General features: G+C 32.2%; 1 protein-coding gene across 3 annotated transcripts in view; it reads right to left on the reverse strand.

Annotated features, from left to right (window-relative positions):
• LOC148272778 (myrosinase 1-like) overlaps positions 1-25,727 on the reverse strand; it is a 43,923-nt gene that overhangs the window by 13,449 nt on the left and 4,747 nt on the right. Inside the window, exons 3-5 of one of the 3 annotated variants that reach the window (XR_015824778.1) lie at positions 24,499-25,074; positions 22,542-22,636; positions 17,985-18,280 (exon numbers count right to left, since the gene is read on the reverse strand). Coding sequence is in view for 2 of the 3 variants with exons in the window: in XM_088239578.1 (XP_088095704.1) it covers positions 17,985-18,284; positions 22,542-22,636; positions 24,499-25,074 (971 nt within the window). In the remaining variant the exon portion in view is untranslated. Of the gene's footprint in view, positions 1-17,984; positions 18,285-22,541; positions 22,637-24,498; positions 25,075-25,727 lie in introns of all 3 variants that reach the window. The other 2 variants (XM_088239578.1, XM_088239579.1) reach the window with 2 other exon arrangements.

Genomic DNA, 25,727 nt, shown 5'->3' on the forward strand with positions numbered 1-25,727 from the left:
TTTTGCAAATTTTACAAAAGACATTTTATTTGTTTTTAAAGTCAAATAAGTAAAATCAGTAAGTGGAGGTTAGCACTAAAAAAATTATGAAATTGCTACTTAATAACGAAAAAAATAACATACATGGACGCGTAATAAGGTAATGAACATATTGGCATTCATAACTCATTTTTTTTAAATCGTCTATTGAACATAATATACTATTGAACTTATATTATAAGAACTAGGGCAGCGATATGTGTACATCGTGCATCTAAGGACAATGTCTCTCAAAATATTATTTATTAAAATTGTATATTTGCAACCGACCATACGTTTTAAACCACTTACTTTTTACTAAAAAATGTATTTAAGTGGTTTTTATTGTAAATATAACTAACAATCAATTGCAGAAATACCGTTTAATTGGTAAAAAATAGCAAGGCAACTATAAAAAAAGCTGTTTTGTAATTCTCCGTGCAATCTGGACAAACAGGCTCATCCCTTTAATTCATTTATTGCAGATGTATCTGGTTCTCTTTTTCGTGGCACCGAGATGATTGCTTGCCTTAAACTTTCCGAGGATAATGTCCTAACTGAACCCTCATTTCTGCTTTCAGTGATAGTTTTCGGGGGGCACCGTTTTCTAACAGTAGAATTACGACTCGATGGCGGACTATCTGATGGTTGACCTCTGTTTTTGCACATCTGCATCCCGATTAAGATCATTGTGTTTGCCACTGAGGAATTGAACTCAAGTTGTGGCATATTTTATAACGTGTTTTGCCTATAGCAGAGCCAAGCATTAACCAGGCACATATTGACAAAATGGAAAAATGTTCTCAGATACAATTTTTTTTTTTAAATTTACGTGTAAGTGCCCAATCATTCCATCCACTAAGTCTACTCCACTAGTACACAAATTATTATTGCTGAATTTAATATGGGCGAGAGATCGTAATGTTCTTTTTTCTCCTTTCAATCCCAATGCTTTACATCATCACTAGGTTCAGCTCTAGCAAATGTAGATATGGTATAAATTACTTTGGTGTCCACCCGATGGTCAATTTTTATATTGTCTGAAGGTGCGTTTATAGTTGAGGATCCTCTCTGCGATAGATTACACGTGAAGAGCTAACTTTTATTTGGGGAACGCGATTAAATTGTTCGGTTCTCACCACAAAAATGACAATTAGTTTTAGTTTTCGGATTAAAGGTAATGAAGTTGATTCGTCAGAACAGTTGTTCCTATACATGAGGTGCTGGATATGAGACAACTGTATCTATAAGAAGCACTTACACACTTCTGGTCGAACAATAAGGAGAGATTTTAGCAAAATATTCGTACGAGGTTTCCCCAGAGCACAAATTATGTCATAACCCAAAACTCGTACAACTTTTTCTCAGAGACATCTTGCCTTTATCGCACCGAGAGTGTTCAATATTTTGGAAGAGCGTATTGAGCTCTCAAAGACAAAAACTATTTTCAAGAGATGAGTTAAGGACTGGATTTTGCTTAGTGGGAGGGATTTAACTGGGAAACTCCTTGATGATTTTCCGAATATTTGAGTTCACTGTTTACCATATTGATGTGCCATATATTTGTTTTTTTATTGTTATAATTATTATTGTGTTTCTGGTCCTATAAAATATTTGTAATGGTATAATCGTGTGTCAGTTTCAACTAATTACTCGTCCCAACTCAACACAGGACTTTTAGTCCCATGTCGTTGGGATGTCTCAAATAATGTGTAATGAATTGTCTTTAAGTGAATAAATAAATCAATTAATCGATACCGTGACGCAAATTGATCACCAAATCTCCAACTGCATCAAATTCCGATCATTTCCCAGTGGCTGATTCCTGATAAAAAAAAGTTCAAAACAGTGCACATAACCAGTAGCGGCATGGTAATACCCTTACTCGACATATTGTATCTAAAATGTAACAAAAATTATAATAAATTGACAGTAAATTCAACATAAGCTTGGTTTAGTGACCATAACATGTAGTAATGAAAGTGTTTAAATTAGTTTCATAGACCCATGATGGTATCAAATGATACCATATGTTCATGAAATTTTTCAAATTTGTAAACGTATTTTATTTAACGTATAATATTTTTTTTAAATATAAAATTTACATCCTTTTCGATAAAAATAAAATCACTTATATTGAAAATACAAAATACTTTTTATGATTTTTAATATGAACACTGAAACTGAACTAACACAAAACCATCTCACTTGTCAAAAAAAAAATCCTCTAAAAAATATTGCTACTAGCGCCACGTAGCTCATATTTTTTAATGTTACTAAAGGAATCATATGATACTATTATGCATTTATAACACTTCAAAAAAAAATTCAGGAAAAAATATATAAATAGGCGGCATCGTATAATGCCACTATGCATGAAGAAGTTAAAACAGCCCGCTCCATTCAACACAATGCCTATTATAGTTCTGTCATTTATTAAAAGTAACCAAAATTATGAGAATGTAAATATTTAACCAAATTAATAAAAAAAATATGAATGTTATTCTAGTACGCCCATGACATGTTCATTATATAGTACAACCGCAGTAAATATTATATATCTATACAACATTGCATAAAAAAGCTATTACCTACTTATTATTCTGACAAATGCAATTGTAAAAGAAGCGAGTATTTTGTAATATAACATCAATTATTTCAATAGGCAAAATAATTTGGTAAATTTCGTTTGACCTATTTATAAAAACCAATCATAAGGTAACTTTTGCAGTGCAATTTGAGAAACAACTATCTATATATCTGCTTCGCGATAAAAAGTAAATTTCCGAAGCGGTTTACAATATACAAATTAAACATTACCGGGTAGAGGTACACAAGAAGGGAGATTTAATATCAACGGTTCAAATAATTTGCAGGAGTGTCGAAAAATCTAATGTGAAGCAGTTACATATTTTAATGCATGTTATTCAATCAATTTATTGTTTGTAGTTTGTTCTTGAAATTTTATAAATACAACCGTAAAATAATTTCAACTACACAAAACAAAAAACACCTTTATCTAGGTAACTTACCTGACCGATAAGTAGATTAGGTAAATGCTAGACAAGGTTATCAATTATGGTCCATTTTAAACTTTTTATTATAAACCGAGAATGCATATTTACGAGTAAATAACGTTAATTAAAATATCAACTTACCTACATTGGATTCGCAAATATCACCTAGTTATTACTTTTGTCCTCGAATTGGAAAAGTTAATCTTATCATTTTGTGCCATTATAAAAATGGTAAGTGCCCACACTTGGGACTAATTATTAGGTTCGTTATAAAATTATTTGCATTCACATGCAATTAATAAGAGACCAGTGGTTATCGCTCGCTCTGATTCAAAAATCTCAGTGTCCGGGTTGGATACCGTACTCTGATACATCAATTTTATTACTTTTTTGGTGTGTCTTTATAGTTTTAAAAATTCACTAAGATATACCAGATCTTGTCTTGAGGCAGTAATTTTTATATTTTTGTCCTAGCTTTAATTTTATTTAGTGGTATTTTATTTTATTAGTGCCCGTTTCTATTATAAGAAATTGTATTTACCATCGTTAGAATAGACTGCATAAGTCCGTCAGTTAAATAAATATACATTTAACGAAAATCGACAAAACCTTTGCATTACGGGAAAATATATATTTATTAATTTCAAATTTAGTAACATTTTACATAATATTTTAATGAACTTACAATGACTATTTATGCTGTGCCAAAGTCAGGCCATAATAATTAATGGGGAGCAAAAATAAATCAGAAGAAATTATATCATCATCATTCCCTTTCCGCATCTAATGGTGCATTGGACACTTCATTGGTACACCAATCGCAGCGTATCTTGATCGTTTTTGTTACATGAAGGTAAGATGATCAGTATTACGCTTCACGTACCAGCCCAGGGTCTATGAAATATTCTAGTGTGAAAACACCTTTTTAAATAAATATTTCATATCAACCGTGTCGGGAATCGAACCCGAAACCTCTTGCCATGCAATGGCATGGCAGGCTAACGCGCTGACCATTACACCATGAGGCGACGAGAAATTATAGAGTTACAAACTTAATCTAGAACACAGAATAGGATAGCAAATTGATATCAAATTTAAATAATAATAGTTTAAAAAAATTGCAACAAGTAATTGTACTTAGTTACAAATATAATCCAATTTACAGAATAATAATATAATTACATTAAAATTAATAGTAAATAATAATAATTGAGATGTGATATAAAAAGTATAAATTAAAATAATCAATAAAATAACAAAACTACAGTTTATGTTTTATTAAACAATGCTATATATAGTTCAGGTATTGCCGGCGAGGGCTTTCATTATCAGCATTTAATGATCATCATTACTGAATCATCGAATGTTGCTTAGAGCACTGTATTAGTATAAGAATATCAGCTTTCAGCATCTAATAAAATTAATACACAGGAACATCGTTTTACGCTGATTTTTTTCACGGCTTCGAAATAACATGGTTTAAAAAAAAAAAATTACAATGTGTAATAGTAATATTATTATATTTTTCGTTATTGAAATGACCTGCATCGCACTTTTACTTGTCGTATATAATAATAAAAATAATAAAAAATGTTTTTTAACCATAATATATACAATCTGATAATTACATTTTTTTTTCTTTAAAAAAAAACAAAGCTATACACTGTTAAATGGTGGACTTATTGCTACTAGCAATTTCTTACAGTCTGACCAAAAACAAATAAATATACAAAATAAAAAAATAAATAAAAAATTAATTTAAAAAGTGTAAGAAAATTCACACAGTAAGAACATTATATTATTTAAAGTGTATATGTCTTACGTTATTTATATTTAAAACACTTAAATTTATTCCATTGCATCTTCCAAATAATTATTTATACTATAACATATAATATTCATACTTTACTGTACTAATATACATGTATTTATTAAAAACACTTTTTAAACTATTGAAAAAAAAAAAATAGAATTCATTTCTTTAATTTTTTTGCGAATCTTATTATAAGTTATACTATAGTATACATGATAATGTTAGTGATGATGTAATAACTTATATTTACATATAATTTATTAATTTAAAAATACTTGGTACACTTCCACTTTTTTGACCAATTAGCCCTTTACCCTCTAATGGTCATCTTCAGACTGGTGAATATTATACAGTGTAAGGATAATTTATTTAAAACTAAATATTATCTCAAGTATAGATACATTTAAAAATAAGTTGAAAAGACACAATACGCAATATTTCAATGGAACAGAGTGAGACAAATTATTGAAACATGTGTGGGCGGTGTACTTTAAGAGAGGATTCTATTCTATGAAAAACATTTATTGTTTTATTACAATGTACAGGGTCCAACTAAGGGGGCTAATAAGGGTGAGTTTTTGAATTCTATACGCTGATTTATTAAAATTTTATCGCTATTATTTTTAATCCTATTTATTTCTAATCTATCTAACTTTTGACCTTTATGACCTACATGTAAAATAATTACATAATTACAGTGGAATTCCATCAAGAATTGTCAATAAATAATTGAAATAAAATAATGATAGTGAATAATATTTATTCCGATTTTTTTAAGTATTTTAATGTCATGTTATTTTTTTTTTTTACACTTGTACATAAAAAAGTAAACAATTTGATTTTTTCAATCTATTTTGAAATTTATTTTCATAAAAGTTTATTGTTCTTTTTTAGTATACTTTTTTTACACGGTATGGTGTGGAACGTATTCCCGGGTGGAAAGAAGTTATTTTTAGTTTTGGCGGGCACAAGCACTAAAATAGTCGATTATAACCACTAGAACCTAAAACCACACCTACACCTCACCTCATCAGCACATGTGGTCCAAGGTCGGGGGGTTGCAACTTGCGATTATCAGTGTTGTGTGTTGTGGCCTTAGACTTAGACAATCTCCCTAATAATGCAAATTATTCTAAAATCTTACTCTCGTAAAACACAATTGGGAAATATCACTTTCTTTCTTTCTTTTCTTTTTATGCTTTCCTTCCATACTTTTTCTTTTATTTGCTTTTTATATTATCTTGATATTTTTATGTTTTTTTCATTATGTATTATTGTATTATTTAATTAAGTACTCAATCTTATTTAACATATTATTTATTACTCCTATTTCTTACTATAGTGTAGAGTTTATAGAAACCATATCTCAATTAGCATTTCAATTATGTTTTTATATATATATTCTTTTTCTATTGATTTCAATGATACTATTTTTTTATTTTTAATATTACTATATTTTACCACTGTACTTTTATTTTGTTGATTTCAATGATACAGTTATTTCGTATATTTGATTATGCATGAATCTAAATTTATGTAATTTTTTATTTACATTTTAACATTTATGTCGGATTGTTTTTTTTTTATTGTATTCTTTGGAATTTTATTATGCATTACTTATACCTTTTTTTCTGAATTGTTATTACATTGCATCACATGTCATTATACTTTAATCTAATTAATTTTACTGTGTATTTTTTATTGTTAATTATTATGGCTTGACACGGGCACAGCCTGAAAAGCTTCAATAAGTTCACTTATATTTAAACGACTGTAATTTTGAAAGAATAAATAAATAAATCACGTTTTTTTACAATTTTAAATTAATCGCTATATAAAACTGTCGAGTAAAAAAAACTTTTTTTTGCAACTTATTGGTAGCATAAAAAATATTTTTAAATTTATAGTTTTGAATTCCCACGTCTATTGCATTAGCCACGCCCGTAATATGTCACGATTTGTTTAAATTTTGAACTTTGTTTGTGACCGTTTAAATTTAAACAGAACGTCGTAACGAATCCTGACGTCAAAATGAGGAAGTTCAGTGGTTTATATATCGTAAATATCAATAAATATCGTGGTTTATATATTATAAAAATAAAAAATAAATATTGAATACTAAAAAAACATTTTAGATTTTTTACTACAGAACAAGTGGGTTTTCTTAGCACTTATCCCAGGTCCACCAATCGATACGATCTCGGCAACTAGTTACTTAAATCGTACCACAGGTTGCTTAAATCATGCTTGATAAATGATGCATTCATCAAGAATCGCTTTGTGCACTGACATTTCCAGAAGAAATGTTTTAAAGATCAATGTTGTCATCGCAATTTTAGTTAAAGCTTTTTACCATCGCCAATTCAAAGAATTTATGCTTAAAATGGAGAGCTAAAACGCATATTTTCTGCTGCTTATGCCCGTACTTATGTTGGCATTACCGAAGAATCAGTTTAAAACATGAAGGAAATTGGCTCTCAAAAGAAATCTTAATTGTTTAACTGCTAATCTTTGGCTCTTTTGACTAATAAGTTGGCTGATCACTGCCCTACCTAAACGCTTCTCTAGTCCGCGTCCGGTGCGTATCGTTTTTTAAATTAGAAAATGGGGTTTTCTGAAAAATTCACTAGGGTATTTTTAAAAGTGTAGGATAAAAAATGTTCCTCTGAAGTTCCGTGGTATGGCCCTGAATAACTATGTATAAGACAAAGCACATGAGCAATAAAACGAGAGCTTCACATAGATTAGAACCTTCGTTCTGGAATAATAGAATATATACTAATATTCATACATAGGCAAGATGGTTAATGTTTAACAGTGTGTGAAGTCTCCACCTTAACCAACAAATGACAGGTAATAAGCTTAATTGCCTAAACTTCCATATTCCGTTTTAAAAAATGTCCATCGTTGTTACTAAAATATTTTCCCTTATCCATACCTGATCAATTAAATAGTAATAAGTATACATTTCCGCAAAACTTAACAATATGTGTCATACAAGAGCTTTTTAAAATAAAACAGTATAACAAGTAACAAAGGAATGATTGTGCAAGGAAGTTCCGCATTTATTATTGTTCGTTAATTTTATTTTCAATGGTGATTTTTTATTAAGTTCAATACGGAACAGGAAATATTACAAAGTTACACATGCGACTATTCATAACTAAGACTTGTAGATACCTAATTACGTCCGGTACAGCGAGGTGCTCAGTAGGGCGGATGAAACGAGGCAAATCCTTAAAAGGATTGCCTAACAAAGGGCAAATTGGATAGGCCCTAACATAGGGAATAACTGAGGACAGAAACTCGAGAGGTCACCCAAGAGACGACTCTATAGACCGAGTGATCAGGGACGTGCGCTGTAGCAGCTACGCATACATTAAAAAACTGACGGAGAACCGGAATGAGAGTGAATGAGTGAGGCCTGTTGCAGACCAATACCCAGTATTGTAAATTGTAACCTAAGAGAAAAAGGTACCTAATGTATAGTTATCATTTTTTTTTATTAATTAGGGATATTAATAGTAATACATGTAAAAAAATATAACAAATAAAACATACAGAGAATAAAACCAATGACAGATATCCACAGAAATACATTAAATACACGTATAATACAAACTAGTGTGTTGTGAGAGTGTAAGTGTGTGAGAGGGTGGGTGAGTAAGTGTTATATTGGTATGAGGGTGGACATGTGTGTAAATATTATTGAACAAGTGTTAAAAATATAAAAATATATAAAATAGTAAGAATTAGAGATAAAATAAGATTTTATTATAGAAACTAAGTATAAGACAAAAATGTATGTTTTAAAACGCGCATTTTAAATGTTAATTTGTTACAATCAAATGGACCAATAAGGGGAAAGTTTAAATTATATTCACAAGCTAAACGTATAAGTGGAGAATTCTAGGCATAGTTCGTACGAACTGCTGGCACATGAAATAGAGAGCTCGGCGTGTGACGGGTGCGGTAGCCAGGGACATTTAATGATAACTCCGACATAAGAGCCGGACTATCAAGGCGTCCACTAAGTATGTCATGAAGAAACCCATGTCTAATAGAAGACGGCAATCTTCTAAACTAAGCAAGTGTGCTTTTTGCAGGAAGACATATAATTGAGATCGGTATTCCTGCATCTCCAGTTAAGATGTCTAAGAAATATCCATTGAATTTTCTCGAACCTTTCTTTATGTGTGACATATTGTGGAGTCCAAACAGAAGAGGCATATTCGAGCAAACTGCGAACATAAACAAAGTAGACCATTTTAATACACGCGAGAGTTTTAAATACCTGACATGTACGAAGTACAAAACCAAGATTTCTATGTGCACGGGTCAGTATATCATCGAAGTGATTCTCAAATGTAAGTTTTCTATCAAGAATAACACCCAGATTGCGTACGGTATCAACCTCTGAACAGGTTGGTTTTCTTATATTACAGGATGTTTTTTAAACCCTGTAACATCCGAAACCACGATGATCACTATGAGCAAGAAGACATATTGGTACATTAAAATATTTTTTTAGAACGACTAAAATCATTAAAAATAAAATATAGAAAAAAACAAATGGTTGGTTACTTCTGCAGGGATGAAACGGGAGGGGGAGTCTGAACGACACGGCCGCGCCCCCCTCGCTTCTCCCCTGCAGAAGTAAGCAACCATTTTTTTTTTTTAATATTTTATTTTGAAAATTTTTCTTCGTTCTAAATATTTTTTAAATATGCTAATATGTCTTCTTGCCTATACTGATCATTGTGGTTTCGGATGTGACAGGGTTAAAAGAACACCCTGTATATTGATATGAGATGGGATGTCGATCGCGCGAAAAATAGATAAGCAAACACTTTGATGCATTGACGTTAATACGATTTTTCAAATAGTATTCTGTCAAACGGTTTAGATCATCTTGAAGTTTATAACAGTCAAGGGGATTCTTAACTTTGAGGTTTATTTTTATCATCTGCGTACATTAAAAACTTTGCATTCATAAATACGACATAAATATCGTAGAGATACACGTTGTAAAACAATGGTCCCAAGTGCGATCTCTAGGGTATTCCGGAGGAAATATCAGTAAACTCAGATTTAAAACCCCCAAGAACAACTGCTTGGCTTCTATTGCTCAGACAAGATGAGATCCATCTGTGAACGCACCTTTTTCACCCAAATTAGGGGGTTAATCATTGCATATAGACTTTCGGTGAATCATTAATTTATAAACAAATGTTTGCTCCACTTCAAAATATTTTATGTAAATCATAAAAAAAAACTGAAATATATTTGAATTCATGAAACATACCGAAAGGGTACCTGTAACGTTTTCTATAGAAAAATTCAACCGGCGCCTTTTTTTATCTTATAAAACGTTTATTATACTAAAGCAAATAAATCTCTAACTTCACATAATATTTTAGTTGCTAACCACCCGAAATTCCGGGATTTTCCCGAAAATATGCTATTATTTTTTGTAATCTTCTTGAAAAAAAACAAATGGTTGCTTACTTCTGCAGGGGAGAAACGAGGAGGGGGAGGGGGGGTCAAATAAACTGTCAACCGCACGGCCGCGCCCCCCACGCTTCTCCCCTGCAGAAATAAGCAACCATTTTTTTTTTTTTTTTTTTCGTTCTAAAGATTTTTTTAAATATGCTAATATGTCTTCTTGCCCAAACTGATCATCGTGTTTTCGGATGTGACAGGGTTTAAATAACACCATGTATACATAACATAACAAAAAACCAAAAAGCACTTTAAATAAACGAATTTAATCATTTAATTCACGCCTTTTATTTAATAGGGTATTATATTAAACACTTATTTTATTGAATTTGTTAGAACGCCTAATTTTGGGCGTTTTAAAGTGACTTTTAAGTGATTTAAATAAGTTTCGGTTTCGGCCGAAACTAGAACAGAAGGCAAAATTCTGTTTTGGTTTTAGTTTCGGCTGAAAATCTTGTTTCGGCCGGTCACTTCTAATTTTAGCAGCAACTACTCGCCACACATCACTCGCCACTGAATCGCTACCAAGTATCGTGTTCTGGCCGCATGGTCTAATTCCGATGTCCTTCCTAACTCTTCCGTCGCCGTCGTGGGCCGGTGGTCCGCCAAGGCGACTCACCTGCCACCTGCCAGTCGGCTGCTCCCTCCACCTCGCCTCTAGAGATACAGGCTCGCGATAGCAAGGTGATCGTAGATCAAAGATCACGCTCGTTATCCAACCGGGTGCGGGGTATGGAGTGCATAGCGGGGCCCCGAGTAACGACCGACCTTTACATTCGGTTTCATTCTGATTTCTTTCAATTTCTTTACATCACAATCGTTGAGATATTCTGCTTACATAATTAACTGATACTGTTAATTAAACCTCTTAAAATTGTAATCTACACACGTTTTCTCACAATCTCTTTACATAATCAGTGCTGTTTATTATTTTGCAAACTTTGCCAAATAGCGTGGTATTTTTTTTCTACTTTTATGCTCGTTTACCGGGTATAGTGAAATCACACTCTTCTGGCTGATTTTTTTTTACGTTTACTACAACAAAAATGAAATAAATAAAAAAGAAACCGTAAACCGCGGTTTTCATATGACAGTTTTATGCCTTACCTACTCCGTGGCATTGTAAGAAATAGTAAAAAATCATTAATGAAATAAAGCAATATGAGTCGTACCTATGCATTAAACCGAAATGTTCGACAAAAAATTTCATATGCTAGAAATCATGATAATAACATACCCGAAAAATAACTAATTTATTTCTTCCAAACCTAATGAAATACCATAGAATTATAAGAATAGTCCAGAAACCGCATACGCACATCAAACAGAAGGCGACTAAACTACTCATTAATGAGTAGGTTTACGTTTTGACCCATTAGTTTCTTTGTAGACGTCGCTCAGTACGCAACTCCTGATTTGAATTCAACTATGCCGTGTTGTGTCCTTTTAAAGTGCAGAAATACTGCTAGGATCTTAAAGAAACAGAATGCAATCACATTTCATGTGTAATTAGCAAATGAATGTGTAAGTAGCAAATACATTACTTAAAAATTGAATTATTTTTCCATCTGTCCGATTGTCGAAGAAACAAAATAGAAATTTCGTTAGTGTTGCCAGGGTAGTAATTTTTTTTATCCTACTTTGCTCATCTAATAAGAGAAATAATGAAAATAAGACCTCGGATAAAACAACTCTGTGGTCGACATTTGACCGATATTATCTTCAAAATATCAAATATTTTTTTACATGATATAAAAATATCCGTTTTATGTCAAATAAAATTTGTTTTAAATTTTAAGTTTAAAGTTCATTAATTAAATTACTCTAACTAAATGACCCTTTACTTATCTACTCTGTTGTGTCAATCAATATTTTTTTATTTTTTTATTTATTTAACTTTTTGTACATAATGTTATTTGTACATTGGCGGGCTTATTGCCAAATGGCAATTTCTTCCAACCAACCAATAAAATAAAAGTTTTATTTTTATAATTCAAGTTACAGAACATATTCAATAGAAAAAAAAAAAAAGATTAAAAAGTGGAAAATATATAAAAATAGAAATAAACGTATTTGTTTATAAATTACCTTAAATCAAAACTATTACTCAATGGGAAAAAGGAAAAAAGCGGAAAGAGGAAAAAGGAAAGGAGGAGAGATTAAGGAAGAGAAAGGAGATGTTTCTTCAGACGTGATTTAAACAGAGATAATGTAGTAACATCTTTGATGGTGGGTGGGAGATGATTCCACAGTCGAGCCGCATGGACACTATATGAGTTAGAGAAGAAAGAGGAATTGTGTATGGGTATTAAGAGAGTGCCTTGAGAATGAGAACGAAGAGGTAAACCATGAACTGATAAGCGTTGAAATTTTTCACACAGGTATATAGGAGCGTTAGGACTATGAAGTACATTGAACAGAAGTGAGAGGGAGTGATAGTCTCTCCGCTGTCTAATTTTGAGCCATTTCAGTTGCCTACGATAATCAGAAATGTGGTCATATTTCCTAAGACCAAAAATGTACCTTATGCATGTATTCTGAAGTCGTTCAAGTTTATCGAGTTGCTCACAGCTTAAATCAGTCATGGAAACATCAGCGTAATCTAGAATGGGTAGTAGTAATGCTTGTACAAGAGTGCATTTAGTACTAATGGGTAAGAATTTTTGCAACCTTCTAAGTGAGTGTAGACTGAAAAATATTTTTCGGCTTAATTCATTAGTATGAGCTCGCCAGCAGAGATGTTCATCCATTAGTACTCCTAGATTTTTTACGAATTTCCTGTACTGAATATTGGTACCATTGACAATAAGAGGATTAAGTGAAGGTATGTCTAGCTTACTAAGCAATCTTTGACTACCTGCAAACATAATTTGTGTTTTAGACGGGTTTATTAGTAAACCATACTCTTTTGTCCATGTTGACACGCAATTTAGTGTTTTAGACATCGATTCTATTGTTTTGCTGGTGTTTTCAGGTCTGCAATGAAGATATAATTGTAAATCATCTGCATAGAGATGATATGAACAATTGAGACAATCTGCAATTGGATTAATAAACAGGGAAAATAGTAATGGTGATAAAACTCCACCTTGAGGTACTCCAGCGGCAATATCGACCCATTCCGATTGATGATCTGGTGTTTTGATATTTCCGGGTGCACAATAAAATTATAGAGAAATTAACAGATTGCTTTTTTTCCCCATCGTGCAACATTACGCGGCGACATCAAGAATGCGCGCAGCGAAAGTGAGGCATAGTGGGGGAATTCTTGGACACAGTCCGATGTATTCAAATATGATTCTACGCTCCTTCTGGACTATTCTTAATTCTATGTAAAATACGTTCTTTTTATATCAATTCCATTATTTATTTATTGTAATAGAGTACGTAATTAAGATACTTTTGTAACTTTATTTATTTATTTTGTCTACAAGCAATGAAAAATAATATTTAAGATACTGAAATATTATAATTAAAAAGACACTACTTATTGTTCATAAACTACACGTAAACACTAATAAAATACATATTTAAATCAAATTAATAAAACAAATAATAAAAAATATAAAAAAATATTGCAAAAATTAATTCATAAATTTGTATTTACTTAAATAAAACAACAGCCATTATAACAAAAAATGCAATATTTACAAATAAACCAAAATTATCAGCCAATTATAGTTTTCTGAATATACGAGTAATTAAATACAACGCATTTTTTTATTTAAAAACGCCTGCCTGTGAAAAGCCACTCCGTATCAATAATACATAAACAATAATAATAAAATATCACATGTGATAAGATTTAGTTTTGTTTACTCGGTCTTATAAAATCTTTCTGCTCGCGGATCTATACGGAGTTACCCCAGATCAGCCCTCCCTTCTTTCTTCTTTTAAACAAGAGAAAATAAATATAACATAATGTAATATGAAAGTTCACAAAACAATAAAGTATGCAAAACCTTTTTAAACAGGTGCAGTTAGATTAAATTAGAATTATTTTTTGCAATTAAGGTTCTAGCATTTTCTTTATGGTTGTTAAGAGTGGGGAAATGTATGTCGATTTCAGAAAAAATATTGTTAAAATAATTTAGGATTCTGAGAAAAGATGCATTCTTATTGTTAATGAAACAATTGTAGATTATTAAAAGGCTTACAGACTCTTATTATAAAGCCCGGTGTTTTGTAAACATTACTTACTGTCTTCTCTATATATTCTTCATATGTCAATTTTTTATCTAAATATACAAAGTCACGAATACAGTCTACTTTGGTTATCATCGCTGTATTTAGCGACCCTATCTAGGTCTCATTTTAGATTTTTAATATCTTCAAAAGTTTCATTTTTGGTGAAAATTTTTCATATCATCGGCGTAAACGATAGATTCAAACATTTTACTAAATTCTGAAAGAATGGATATTGGGCTATAGTTATTCATTTCATTTCTACACTCTAACTTGTATACGGGTATTATTAAAGCCTCTTTCCATTGTTTAGGGAATGTACCTTCGCGAATTTACCATTTAAACAATATCGTTAGTGGCAAAGCCAAAGATTTAGCGAAGATAGCAGGAATTTTATCACTTACAGCACCTTTACTGACGTCAAGTTTACTAAGATATTGATTTTTTTTAAATCACAAATATCAGCGTTTTTTATTCACTGTAAGTCATTTACTATTCTAGTATTGAAATATATAAAACACATATTATATAGACATATAAACAATAATAAAATAAACATTTGAAACAAATCAACAATATAATTGGCTAAAATTAAATCATATAAAAAATGCATTCATTAATATAAAACTAATAAAAATAATAAATTGAATACTAATAAAATATGCATCTAAATAAAACTAGTAAGCAAATTAGCAAAATTAAATTATTGTAAAAATTTATTTATTTATTTTAAAACACTTGTGTTTTATATAACTTAAGACGTATTATTAATACAAACTAACAGAAAATATGGACTACAGGCAGGCGCCGTGACGCAGTTGGTTAGATGGCCAACTGTGAAACTAGCGTCGCGGGTTCGATTCCCGCCAGTTGCAAGGAAAAAATCTAATAAAGATTTTTTCTCAATTGGTCTGTGTTTTTTGTTCACAAATTCCTTCCGCATCCTTTCTTTCCTACCTGCTGACAAGCCTCTACAATAGAGGCTCAAAAATTAAAAATTAATAGAAAGTTCAGTGCTACGAGAAATTGGATATAAATACTACATACGTATTTTTATTATTATAATTAGATATAAATATAAAAAAATTACACGCAGTTAAAATTAGAGCATTGTACGGCGAAGTTTCTCGAATATTAGATAAATACTTTGAACTTCGTCACAAGTTCTTCCGAATCAACCAATGATAAAGTGTTGTGATAGGTTTCCGGAAAGCCAACTCACCAATAATCGGAACTCACCGACTAGATCTTGTAACGTCACTGGCGGAGGAATTTCAAAATGATTATACAAAACTTTAAAAAATAACAGCGGTGTTAATACGATATGTAACAATATTTTTAATTTTTTTGGCTCAGTTTGTTAGTCTATTTACAATTTATTTTTTTAAAACCACTGAACTTCCTCAGTCTCGTGGTAATAGTGGTAAATGTATGCACCACTTTTTTCTAGGTGCCCAGTAAAGGGTTAAATTTTATTTGAACTACTGCCCATAAAAGTTTATGTGTGTATTACTCAAATCATTATTTAGCAATCTAATTATGTACTGTTACTCTATTTTTTGCAAAAATGAAAGGTATAAAATTATAGGTAATACGAGGACTCGCTGGTTTATTTTTTCATTTACTTATTGCTGGCAATAAAGCGATTCAGTTATGGTTAATATTATATACACGGCTTTCTAATACATACATGAATAATTTCATGAAAACTATAATTACAAATAAATTGATTTACTTTAATAACATAATGAACTTGGACATTATTCGGTATAAAAAGTGGTCTGTAAAAATAAGACTTCGTCTACCATTTTTGATCGAAAGGTATTCGAACGTGGTTTATTGAAATGTGTGTAACACTTTACGAAATTATATCTTATAAGTGGTAATTCTATAATAATATGACCAAATATTTTTATTATTAGTCGAATTTGGTCGCACTGACGGATTGCTCTACTCTAGTGTCTAGAGTCTGAACAATCTTGGTCTACATCAGAGGCTCTCAAACCTTTTTTGGTCCAAAGCCCCCCTAGATATATTTTAGTTTTTTGTCGGCCACCTAAACCTACTCACCTAATGACAGGGACTACATTCATGACGCATGAAAGGAATGCGGTAGTGTTGTGACGCTACCCGATTTAATTTCGATAAAAATTATTGACTTTGGTAAATTACGTGTAATAGAATTGTGCAAGCTTTTTTGACATTGTTGTTCTATCCAAAGCAGAGGCGGTACACTGTCGAGTAAAAATATATGTAAATTAAGTAGTAATTGATAATAAAAATATGTAATACAACTAATCAGGGAACATTGTAGTCAATACTAGCGCCAAAAGATTTAGCAAAATCGACTCTAGAGGACGATTTTCTCATCTTGCGCAATCGTCACCGTGCATATTCAGTTTTGCACGATATTTTACCCTGAATGTGTATGAATAATCCTAAATCTTCTAAAACCGTGATTTGAACAGCTTCATACCGGTGAATCGTGCATTAGAAGAAGACAATATGCACACTCCGGGCATTGCCACAGCATGCGGAGATTTGAACCATGAAGTTCGTTTGAAGCGTCACTTTGAACATGCGGAATGAAATGATATTAGTGCGAATTTAATTGATTTAGTTGCGTATAATGTTAGCGCGTATAAAACTGTATGCAAAAAAATCGCGGGTTCCCATATTACTATCGCTCGTTTACTGTGGCGACTTACCATATTGTTATAATATTATTCAACTTAATATAGGTACTAATTTACAAAATGTAAAGAAATGCACTGTTAAGGTTTTTAGTCGGGAGTGTTAGGAGCCGCAAGTGATCTAGAGATAACTTCATTATTATTTTGTGTATTTTTTACAGGTTTGCCTTTTTTTACTTACTTTTAAATCACTTCTGACTTCATGTTTAAATTGTCAACGGGTTGAGTTCAGTAAAATATATAAGCATTCATGGATACATTTATGATGACAAAGGGCAAAATCATATTTAGAAGTTATTTATTTATAGAAAAGCATAACCACACCGTCAGTGCTATATATATATAATATGTATAATCTGTTTTTTCGGCTATTTGTTCCCGCTGCCCTTGTATATATTTTATAAATATTTTTTTACATTGTAATACTATTAATTTTTAGCACATCTTTGTGTGCAATACTATAACTGCATAATTTCGATACTTAGAAAGAAATAAAACATGTATTATACTAGACATCTAAATATCGATCACGCACATTAAATCAGCATAAATCACTAACAGCAAAGGGCCCCCCCACGCGGGTGCAAGAAGCGGGAGTCTCGAACGTGGACCTAGTATATACATAAGAAATATAAGAAAGAAGAATTTAAGTAATTAATAAAATGCTTTGTCCTTTGCACCGCTGGGTGTCGGAAAGAGAATCATTGTGATTTTTTAAAGATGTAAATTTTTGGAAAATTTATTTTTTCAGCTTACCCATTGCCAAGACGCCGTCGTACTCTTCCACGTCGGTTCGATGTACTCATACACCCCCATGTCTAGGGGCAGCGCCTCCTTGCCCCCCCGCCCCGGTGAGCCCTGCACGAGGACGGCCGTGTAGTGGTTGAGGCCGAAGAAGTCCGAGGTGCCCCGGATGGCGAGCACCTCCGCGGGGGTGAAGCGCGGCAGGCGTGAGCGGGAGAGCCCCTGCAGAGAACTGGTCTTATCTATGGCCTCCCTCACCAGCGAGGGGTAGTCTCCGGACTTGGAAAATATGGGGTGGGAGTACAAACCTAGCTGCCAACAAAAAAACACGTGTTATTTTATATTATTGTAGAAAAATTATAGTCTCTTACAAAACACACGGTATAAATAAAACATTTTTATAAAATAAGACTGATGAGGAAATTCAGAGACACGGGCAATTGGATATAATAAATGTTTTCTTACGCGTAAAAGTTAGAACATTTGTACGGCGAAGTTTCTTGAAAATGTATTCTAAAACGAACTACTTGGAAGGACGTCACTAGTTCCTCCGAATCAACCAACGATCGACTGTTGTGATAAATTTCCGGTTTGCGGGAAGCCAGTTCACCAATCACCAGAACTCACCGAACTGAACTTGTGACGTCACACGCAGAGTAATTTCAAAATTACGAAACTTTAAAAAGTCATCGCGCTGATAAATAATACAATATATATATAAAAAAAAATATCCACTGAGCTTCTTCATTACAAAATTATTGGTTAAAAGTATGATGGTTACAGAAGGAGAAAAAAAAAAAAGCTTAAAATACCCATTAAAATCAAAATAAATACTTCATACAGTAATTCATACAGCAGTGCCGATTAATTGTTTTAAAAAATATGGAACTACTTTCACTCCTTCCCCTCGCCCTATTTCTATGTACATTTTCGTTAAGTTTTTTTTTTTAATATCATCATTCTCTTCAGCACCTAATGGTGAATAGGGCACTGAATTGGTACATCAATCGAAGTGTAGCGTTTTCATTTTTGTTACATAAAGGTAAGATGATCTTACGCTTCAGGTGCCAGTCCAGAGACTATTTTAGAAATATTTTAGTGTAAAAACATCTATTTAAATCAATATTTCATGTCAACCATATCGAGAATCGAGCCCGAGACCTCTTCCATGGTAGGCAAACACGCTGACCACTACACCGCGAGTCCGACAAAAATAGGTATTCTATTTTTTTTATGAAGGGGTTTTTTTAGGTGCGTAAAATTACGATTCGATGCATCAAAATTATATGACCTCGCACTGGTGAGAGATCCTGAATAAACTTGCGAGGAGCCCCGTCAGACGGCTGAACAAATCCATATTGACCGACTTTAGATACTGAGAGGGAAAACACGCTGAATGGCTTGATGGGGGTGACGAGGTTTTTTTTTTTTTCAAAAAAGAAATATTTACGTTCTTATGATTTACCCAAATATTTCATTTTGAGGGCCATTTTTAACGAGTTGTAAATAACTCACTATTAGAAAATGGAATCGAGTTGGGGTAGAGTGGGATTCGAAATTGATGTGGAATCCAAGCTTATTGGCTAATCCAACTAACTTTAAAGTATTTTTTCATTTTGTGAGCGAATGGGTTGAAAAATGGGAGGAACTGGGTAAAGGCCTACCATGAGTACTAAATCAGTTTAAGATAAAATGATACATTCTTGAGTACTAGCATCGGTTGTCTGAACTGAACTCTTGTCTGTCTGTTTTGTTCTTGTTCCATAGAAGGAAAAGGGTGAATTACAAATCTAGACAAATCTAACAGTAGACTAACTCGAGAGAACCACGTGCCGACCATGCTCTAGGACCCGTTTTGTCCACTCTGGGAGATTGTTAGGACGATTAGGGTCTTTGCATAGGTTGTTCCTACTGTTGGTATTAGTACAATTAGGGTTTTTGTGAGGGATTCAGTATTATGACAAGAAAAATTTTGCCTGAGTTCGATAAGGATTATGTTGGGATCTGTGTTAGGATTTTGCCAGTAGAATTTTCCTGTATGTATTTATAAAATGTTTCCTGTATGTAAATAAATAATGTTTCCTGTATGTATTTGGGTTTTGTGTCGTTGTTTGATTTGTTTGGATTCCTACGTTCTTTTTCTTTTCCCAAGCGGGACCTGAAGCATGCGGCCGCAGTCTTAAATTGGAACTGACACTGTATTCCATACTGGGAAATTAGAAAAGGGTGATTGTACTGACCATGTGTATTTGATTGATCACAAATTCATAATACTGCAGTAAGGAGTACAATGAAAGCTTTTAAAGTTTCTTTGTTTTGTTATTTCCGCGGTTTGATTGTAAAGAAATATTACATTTTCGCTTAATTAGTTTTTAAAAATTGATAGTGATATGCGAAACTGAAAAAAGACTCAAGTCTTTATGAACAGTTTTGGGAAAGGGGTGGATGCTTTCATTGTATTCGATGCATCTATTTATATTTTTTAAGTTGGCGTTTATTTTGTAGAACTACATTTTTATTATTCTTAATATTTTAATCAAACGCTGATTTGAGTCTATGTTTTTTTTCAACGAAAAAATCCAACAATTGTTTTCACGTAAATGAACACTGTAAAAATACTCCAACGAGGCGAAATAATTGTCCGAAAAAAAAGAAGCAGACTCAAATCAGTGTTTTATCACATTAAGATTACATACAGGGGTCGGTACTCGAGGTGTTACCAATTAAATAATCTGTAATTTTGACAATTTTGTTTTTTTTTTATTTAAAAACTTCAGTATACTGTAAAAACATTTCAATTAAAAATATATTAGTAGTAAAATTGTTTGTATTTAAATACCTGGGGTGGTATTCTGGATCTTCTCTACCCCTAGAGAGTGATTAATTTGAAATTTTTATTTTCTTAAAGTGACGAGACTTTGCTTCACATAATGGCCACACTGATGATTAAACGTCAAATGGTGTATAAAACTGCTGCAAAAACGGCAATAAAACTAATACGGTTTGGCCAATTCAACCTTATTAAATGTTTTGGGTTATGCTTAAGGTCGCAATGATGTTCAAAATGAAAATCATCATGTTTGATTTCACGTGTTCATATTTTTTGACGTTTAATCATCAGTGTGGTCATTATGCGAAGCAAAATCTCGTCACTTCGAAAAAATAAAATTCTTCAAATTAATCACCCTCTAGGGGTAGAGAAGATCCAGAATACCACCCCTGAGGTTAGTATTTAATAAAAATAATTATTTTATCTGTACGTTTATGCAGTTCTTGGCGGACCAAAATTCTTTCTCTTTTACTAAAATAATAATTTAATAGATACCCAAATACTGTACTTAGTGTGTTTTTTTCTACGAACTCGTTAAAACATTACGTTGTTTTGGTATTTTTCAATAACCACAAAATAAGTGGTATGAAAGTAAACCACAAGTTCCAACGGAAGCATGTAAACATGACGTGTTACATTTCGAAAACACGATTCGCATTTCATTCATATTATATAATGATTATTATAGGTATATTGCCCAATAGCCCTAAAGATAGTTACACTACTATGGATACCACAATTTTGAATATGCCCGTTTTTTTATCAAGGTATAGAGACAGGGAGAAATTCGCACGAGAAAATAATGTTGCCAGTAAACATACTTAGTAATTAGTTCATTAATTATTTTTTTGTTGCAATATTTATTCTGCCGTGCCATCCCTAAACCGCTGTAATTCGAAAAATCCTTTCGAGAAAAACGCAAAAAACTTTTCAAACAAGTAAATCGCTATATTGATAAAAAATATATATATATTTTGTTTCGTCATAAGGTTATGGTGATAATGATTCATTGTAATAAAAAAGCGTGATATATAAGTCATTTAAAAAAGGAATAAAGTTAAACTTATAATATAAAAAATCAAACACTGATTTGAGTCTACTGAACACTTTATTTTATTTTTACAAATATAAAAACAAAAATTTTGTGACAATTGTTTCGCCTTGTTAGGGTATTTTCAAACGAATGTGAAGATTAGATGGATTGAATTTTCAAAAAAAAAATTCACGTCTCGATGTTGTATATACCGACTTTTTTTTTTACGTTATCGTCGACAGTATGTCACCACTATGGGAACCACATATCTTATGAATATAACACAAATTCTGGAACTCCCCAAGGATCTAACCTCGGCCCTCTTCTTTTCCTTCTATTTATAAATGATACTACTATCTCTTTGCTGATGATGTCAAGATATTCAAATCTACTAAAAGTGCTGAGGACTCATCTTGCCTCCAAAACGATTTGAGTAATTTATGGCAATGGTCTGTATCTGACAAATTACCTTTTAGCATACCAAAGTGCTGCGTTATCTCGTATACTCGATCCACCTCTATTTCCTTACAACATGAAAAATTTAGTTTCACTGATAGTTTGCCGATAGGCAAATATGCAAAACCTAACAACTTTATTATGTGTGATGATGAAAAATGGTGAATTTTACAGCGTGAAACGTGATCACTTGAAAACTCGACAACATTCTGTGTTGTAATATCTAACAACATCATAAAAAATTTCTTACGTGCATCTGCATATACATTTCAGCGGCATTTACATCCTCACTAGAATTGGTCCTCGGCTCACCGTAGAAAGTATCCATCGTTATTCCAATTACTCCTTTAAAAAAACATTATTATCGTTATCATCTCGCCGTCGGAAACTTTGTGAAAATTATTTACTGCGTGTCGTAACTAACTAGGTATGTGTAATACCTACAAATTTTTGAGTAAAAAAAATATTTGCATTATTATGATTATGGGTGTGTTCCCTGATTCTCTAAAACATTTCATTGTAGTTCCTATATTCAGAAACGGAAATCCATACTCTGTTAACAATTACCGGCCTATCTCTTTATTAAGTTGTTTATCAAAAATAATAGAAAGGGTTACAAAAAAAAGATTAAACATATCCCTTGAGAAACTTGATTTACTGTCGGACAACCAATTCGGATTTAGGGAAAATAGGAGTACGGGCGATGCCATTGCCAACCTGACAAAAGCTATAACGGAAAGTCTAGACAAGCTGTCTGTTGAAAAAAATCTATTGCTGTATTTCGAGACCTAGCAAAGGCATTTGACACTGTCTCTCACAAAATTCTGAACAATAATTAAGCAGCCCAATAACTTAAGTTCTTCAAATAGTTTAACTCAACATTTAACCCACGGCATCCCACAAGGAAGTGTTTACCTGCAGCCACTAAAACAATTACGTTTGCGGATGATACCGTACTATTTTACGAGGCTCCATTATGAAATAAAGTATACGAAAAAGCTTATATTGGAATAAATAAGGTAAACAAATAGCTTGAAGAGGTTTTGTTGATCCTAAACATTAGCAAAACCAAATATATCAACTTCTGCCTACGTCCAATCAAAATCGAGAATGTACTGGTTATTCATACGTGTCCCGAACCCTCTATTCCCTGCATATGCATTAATATTGTAAAATGTGATAACATCAAATACTTAGGAGTTTATATTGATAAATGCCTTAGCTGGAGTTCCTACGTCAATTATATTACACCTAAACTAAGAAAAATGAATTTCATTTTTAAATCGCTTCGTGACACAATCGATTGGTCATTGCTTAAAAGTGTTTACTTCTGTTTTTTCCAATCTCCAGTGACTTATGGAATTATTGGATGGGTAGGTAGCGCGGCTAGCATATTGGATCCAGTTTTCAAAGTACAAAAACTCGTGCTCAGAAAATTATTTTACATCATTTTTATATTATGGACTAGTTACAGTAGTTGGTATTTATAATAATATATGCACATTCATACACAAACATAAATATATGCATAGATGTACGTACACATACATATATAAGTAAATAGTAAGATCAATAATAATAATAATAGCAAAAAAATCATAATACTAGTAATATAATACAATAATATAATATAGATACACTCATTTTTATCATTCATAGAATGGTACAAATAGTAAAAGTTAGTTCTAGTAGTACAAGTAGACTCATTTCTGTCCCATCTTTAATGGTTCAAGTAGTATATCTGGAATATTTCTGTTGTGTGTACCAATTACTCCAATGCGAAATGATATGTAAGTAATATAATATATAAAATAATCCCACATCGCAAAATGTGAGTTCTCTAGCTAAATAATTGGCTTCATAATAACGTTTTTTGCTCTCCTGAAAAGTTACATCTTCAATCCATTTATGTTCCCTAGTTGAATGACATATAATTACAGCCTCCGGGCTTTATATTCTCATGTCACTCCTTACAAAGTGAAACCACCGCACGCCCAAAATTATTCTGGGACAGCTATCCTTAAAACTTATTATTTTATTAAAGGGCCCTAGTAAATAGAGTAGCCACGATTTGCAACCGTAGATGAGAATAGGTGTTATGCAGACATTAAATGCATTAAAAATAAATCATAATGATGAAAAACAACTGAACCAATCCATTTATTACATTAGCTGTATATGTTAATTACTGTATGAAACATAATTACCTTTTTGAGATTGGCGAAACTCTGTGTCGTACAAATGATAAACCTTCGCATGTGCCAGAAGATTGTTATGTGCACAAAGGTATTCAGAAAATCCTGAAGAATTCAGTGTCGGAGCCAAGGACATCCCACCATACGCAAAGTGACAAGTCTGATGGGGCTCGTTTATGGTCAGCCAAAACTTCACACGATCCCCGAATAACGTGAACACGATTCTCGCGTAATCTGCGAAGTAGTCCACTATCAAAGGATTGGTCCATCCCCCGATATCGTGCAACACTTGCGGCAATTCCCAGTGGTAAATTGATACCATGGGCGTTATATTATACTTCAAAATTTCATCAATTAAATTATTGTAATACGCTACACCATCTGCGCTTGTTTTGTCATCCATTCCAGATGGCAGAATCCGCGGCCAGGAAATCGAAAAACGGTAAATATCCAATCCCATGTCATGGACTAATTTGATATCATCTTTGTAAAAGTGGTAAGAGTCCGCTGTGACGTCGTGATTACTTTGATCTGCTATCATTTCTGGTCTAGTGTGTACATATCGGTCCCACATACTTTCACCTTTATCTGAAATAAAAAAATTCTTATATAAATCATACAAAATGACATCGAGCAAAGATGTTTCCAAATCCCGGGAAACATGGGGGCATTTTCAGCTCGCTTTCTATCTCGAGTTCACAAACTAAACCATTTTACTATTTAAACTTAGTAAAAGATAATTTTTATGCATTGAGATCGGATGTATACTTTGCAAAAACCAAATACCGCTTGTACAGGTTGACCAAATAATTGACGTAAAAAATGCAGGGGGTAGAGCACCCCAGGGGCTGTAAAAAAATGCCAAATATTTCAAATGAATTGTGAACTGTTTCAGAGATATAATTTTTTAATATTTTTTTAGTTGATTTCTAATGTCGAAGAATTTTTTTTTTTCAGAAGTGGTTACTTTTTAGTATTATGCGAAAGTTTATTTATTCCTTAAGTTTTTGAAATACCATGTGGTTCTTTAAACTTTAAACCAGATCGAAAGAAAAATATCAGTGTCGTATCCCTAATACACATTTGAGAAACATTATTTTTTAATAAAAAAATAGATTTTATTAATACTTCCTATTTGACGACACCTGTCATTTTTATTTCTTCAATAATTTACGCAACATTCAAGAAACAACGAAAAAACAGTATTTGAAAAAGTACATATTTATCCCAAAAAAAAAATT

This window comes from Micrasema longulum, unplaced genomic scaffold, assembly GCF_059751315.1.
Source record: "Micrasema longulum isolate JH-2025_06_02 unplaced genomic scaffold, ASM5975131v1 h1tg002190l, whole genome shotgun sequence".
Lineage (NCBI taxonomy): Eukaryota > Metazoa > Arthropoda > Insecta > Trichoptera > Brachycentridae > Micrasema > Micrasema longulum.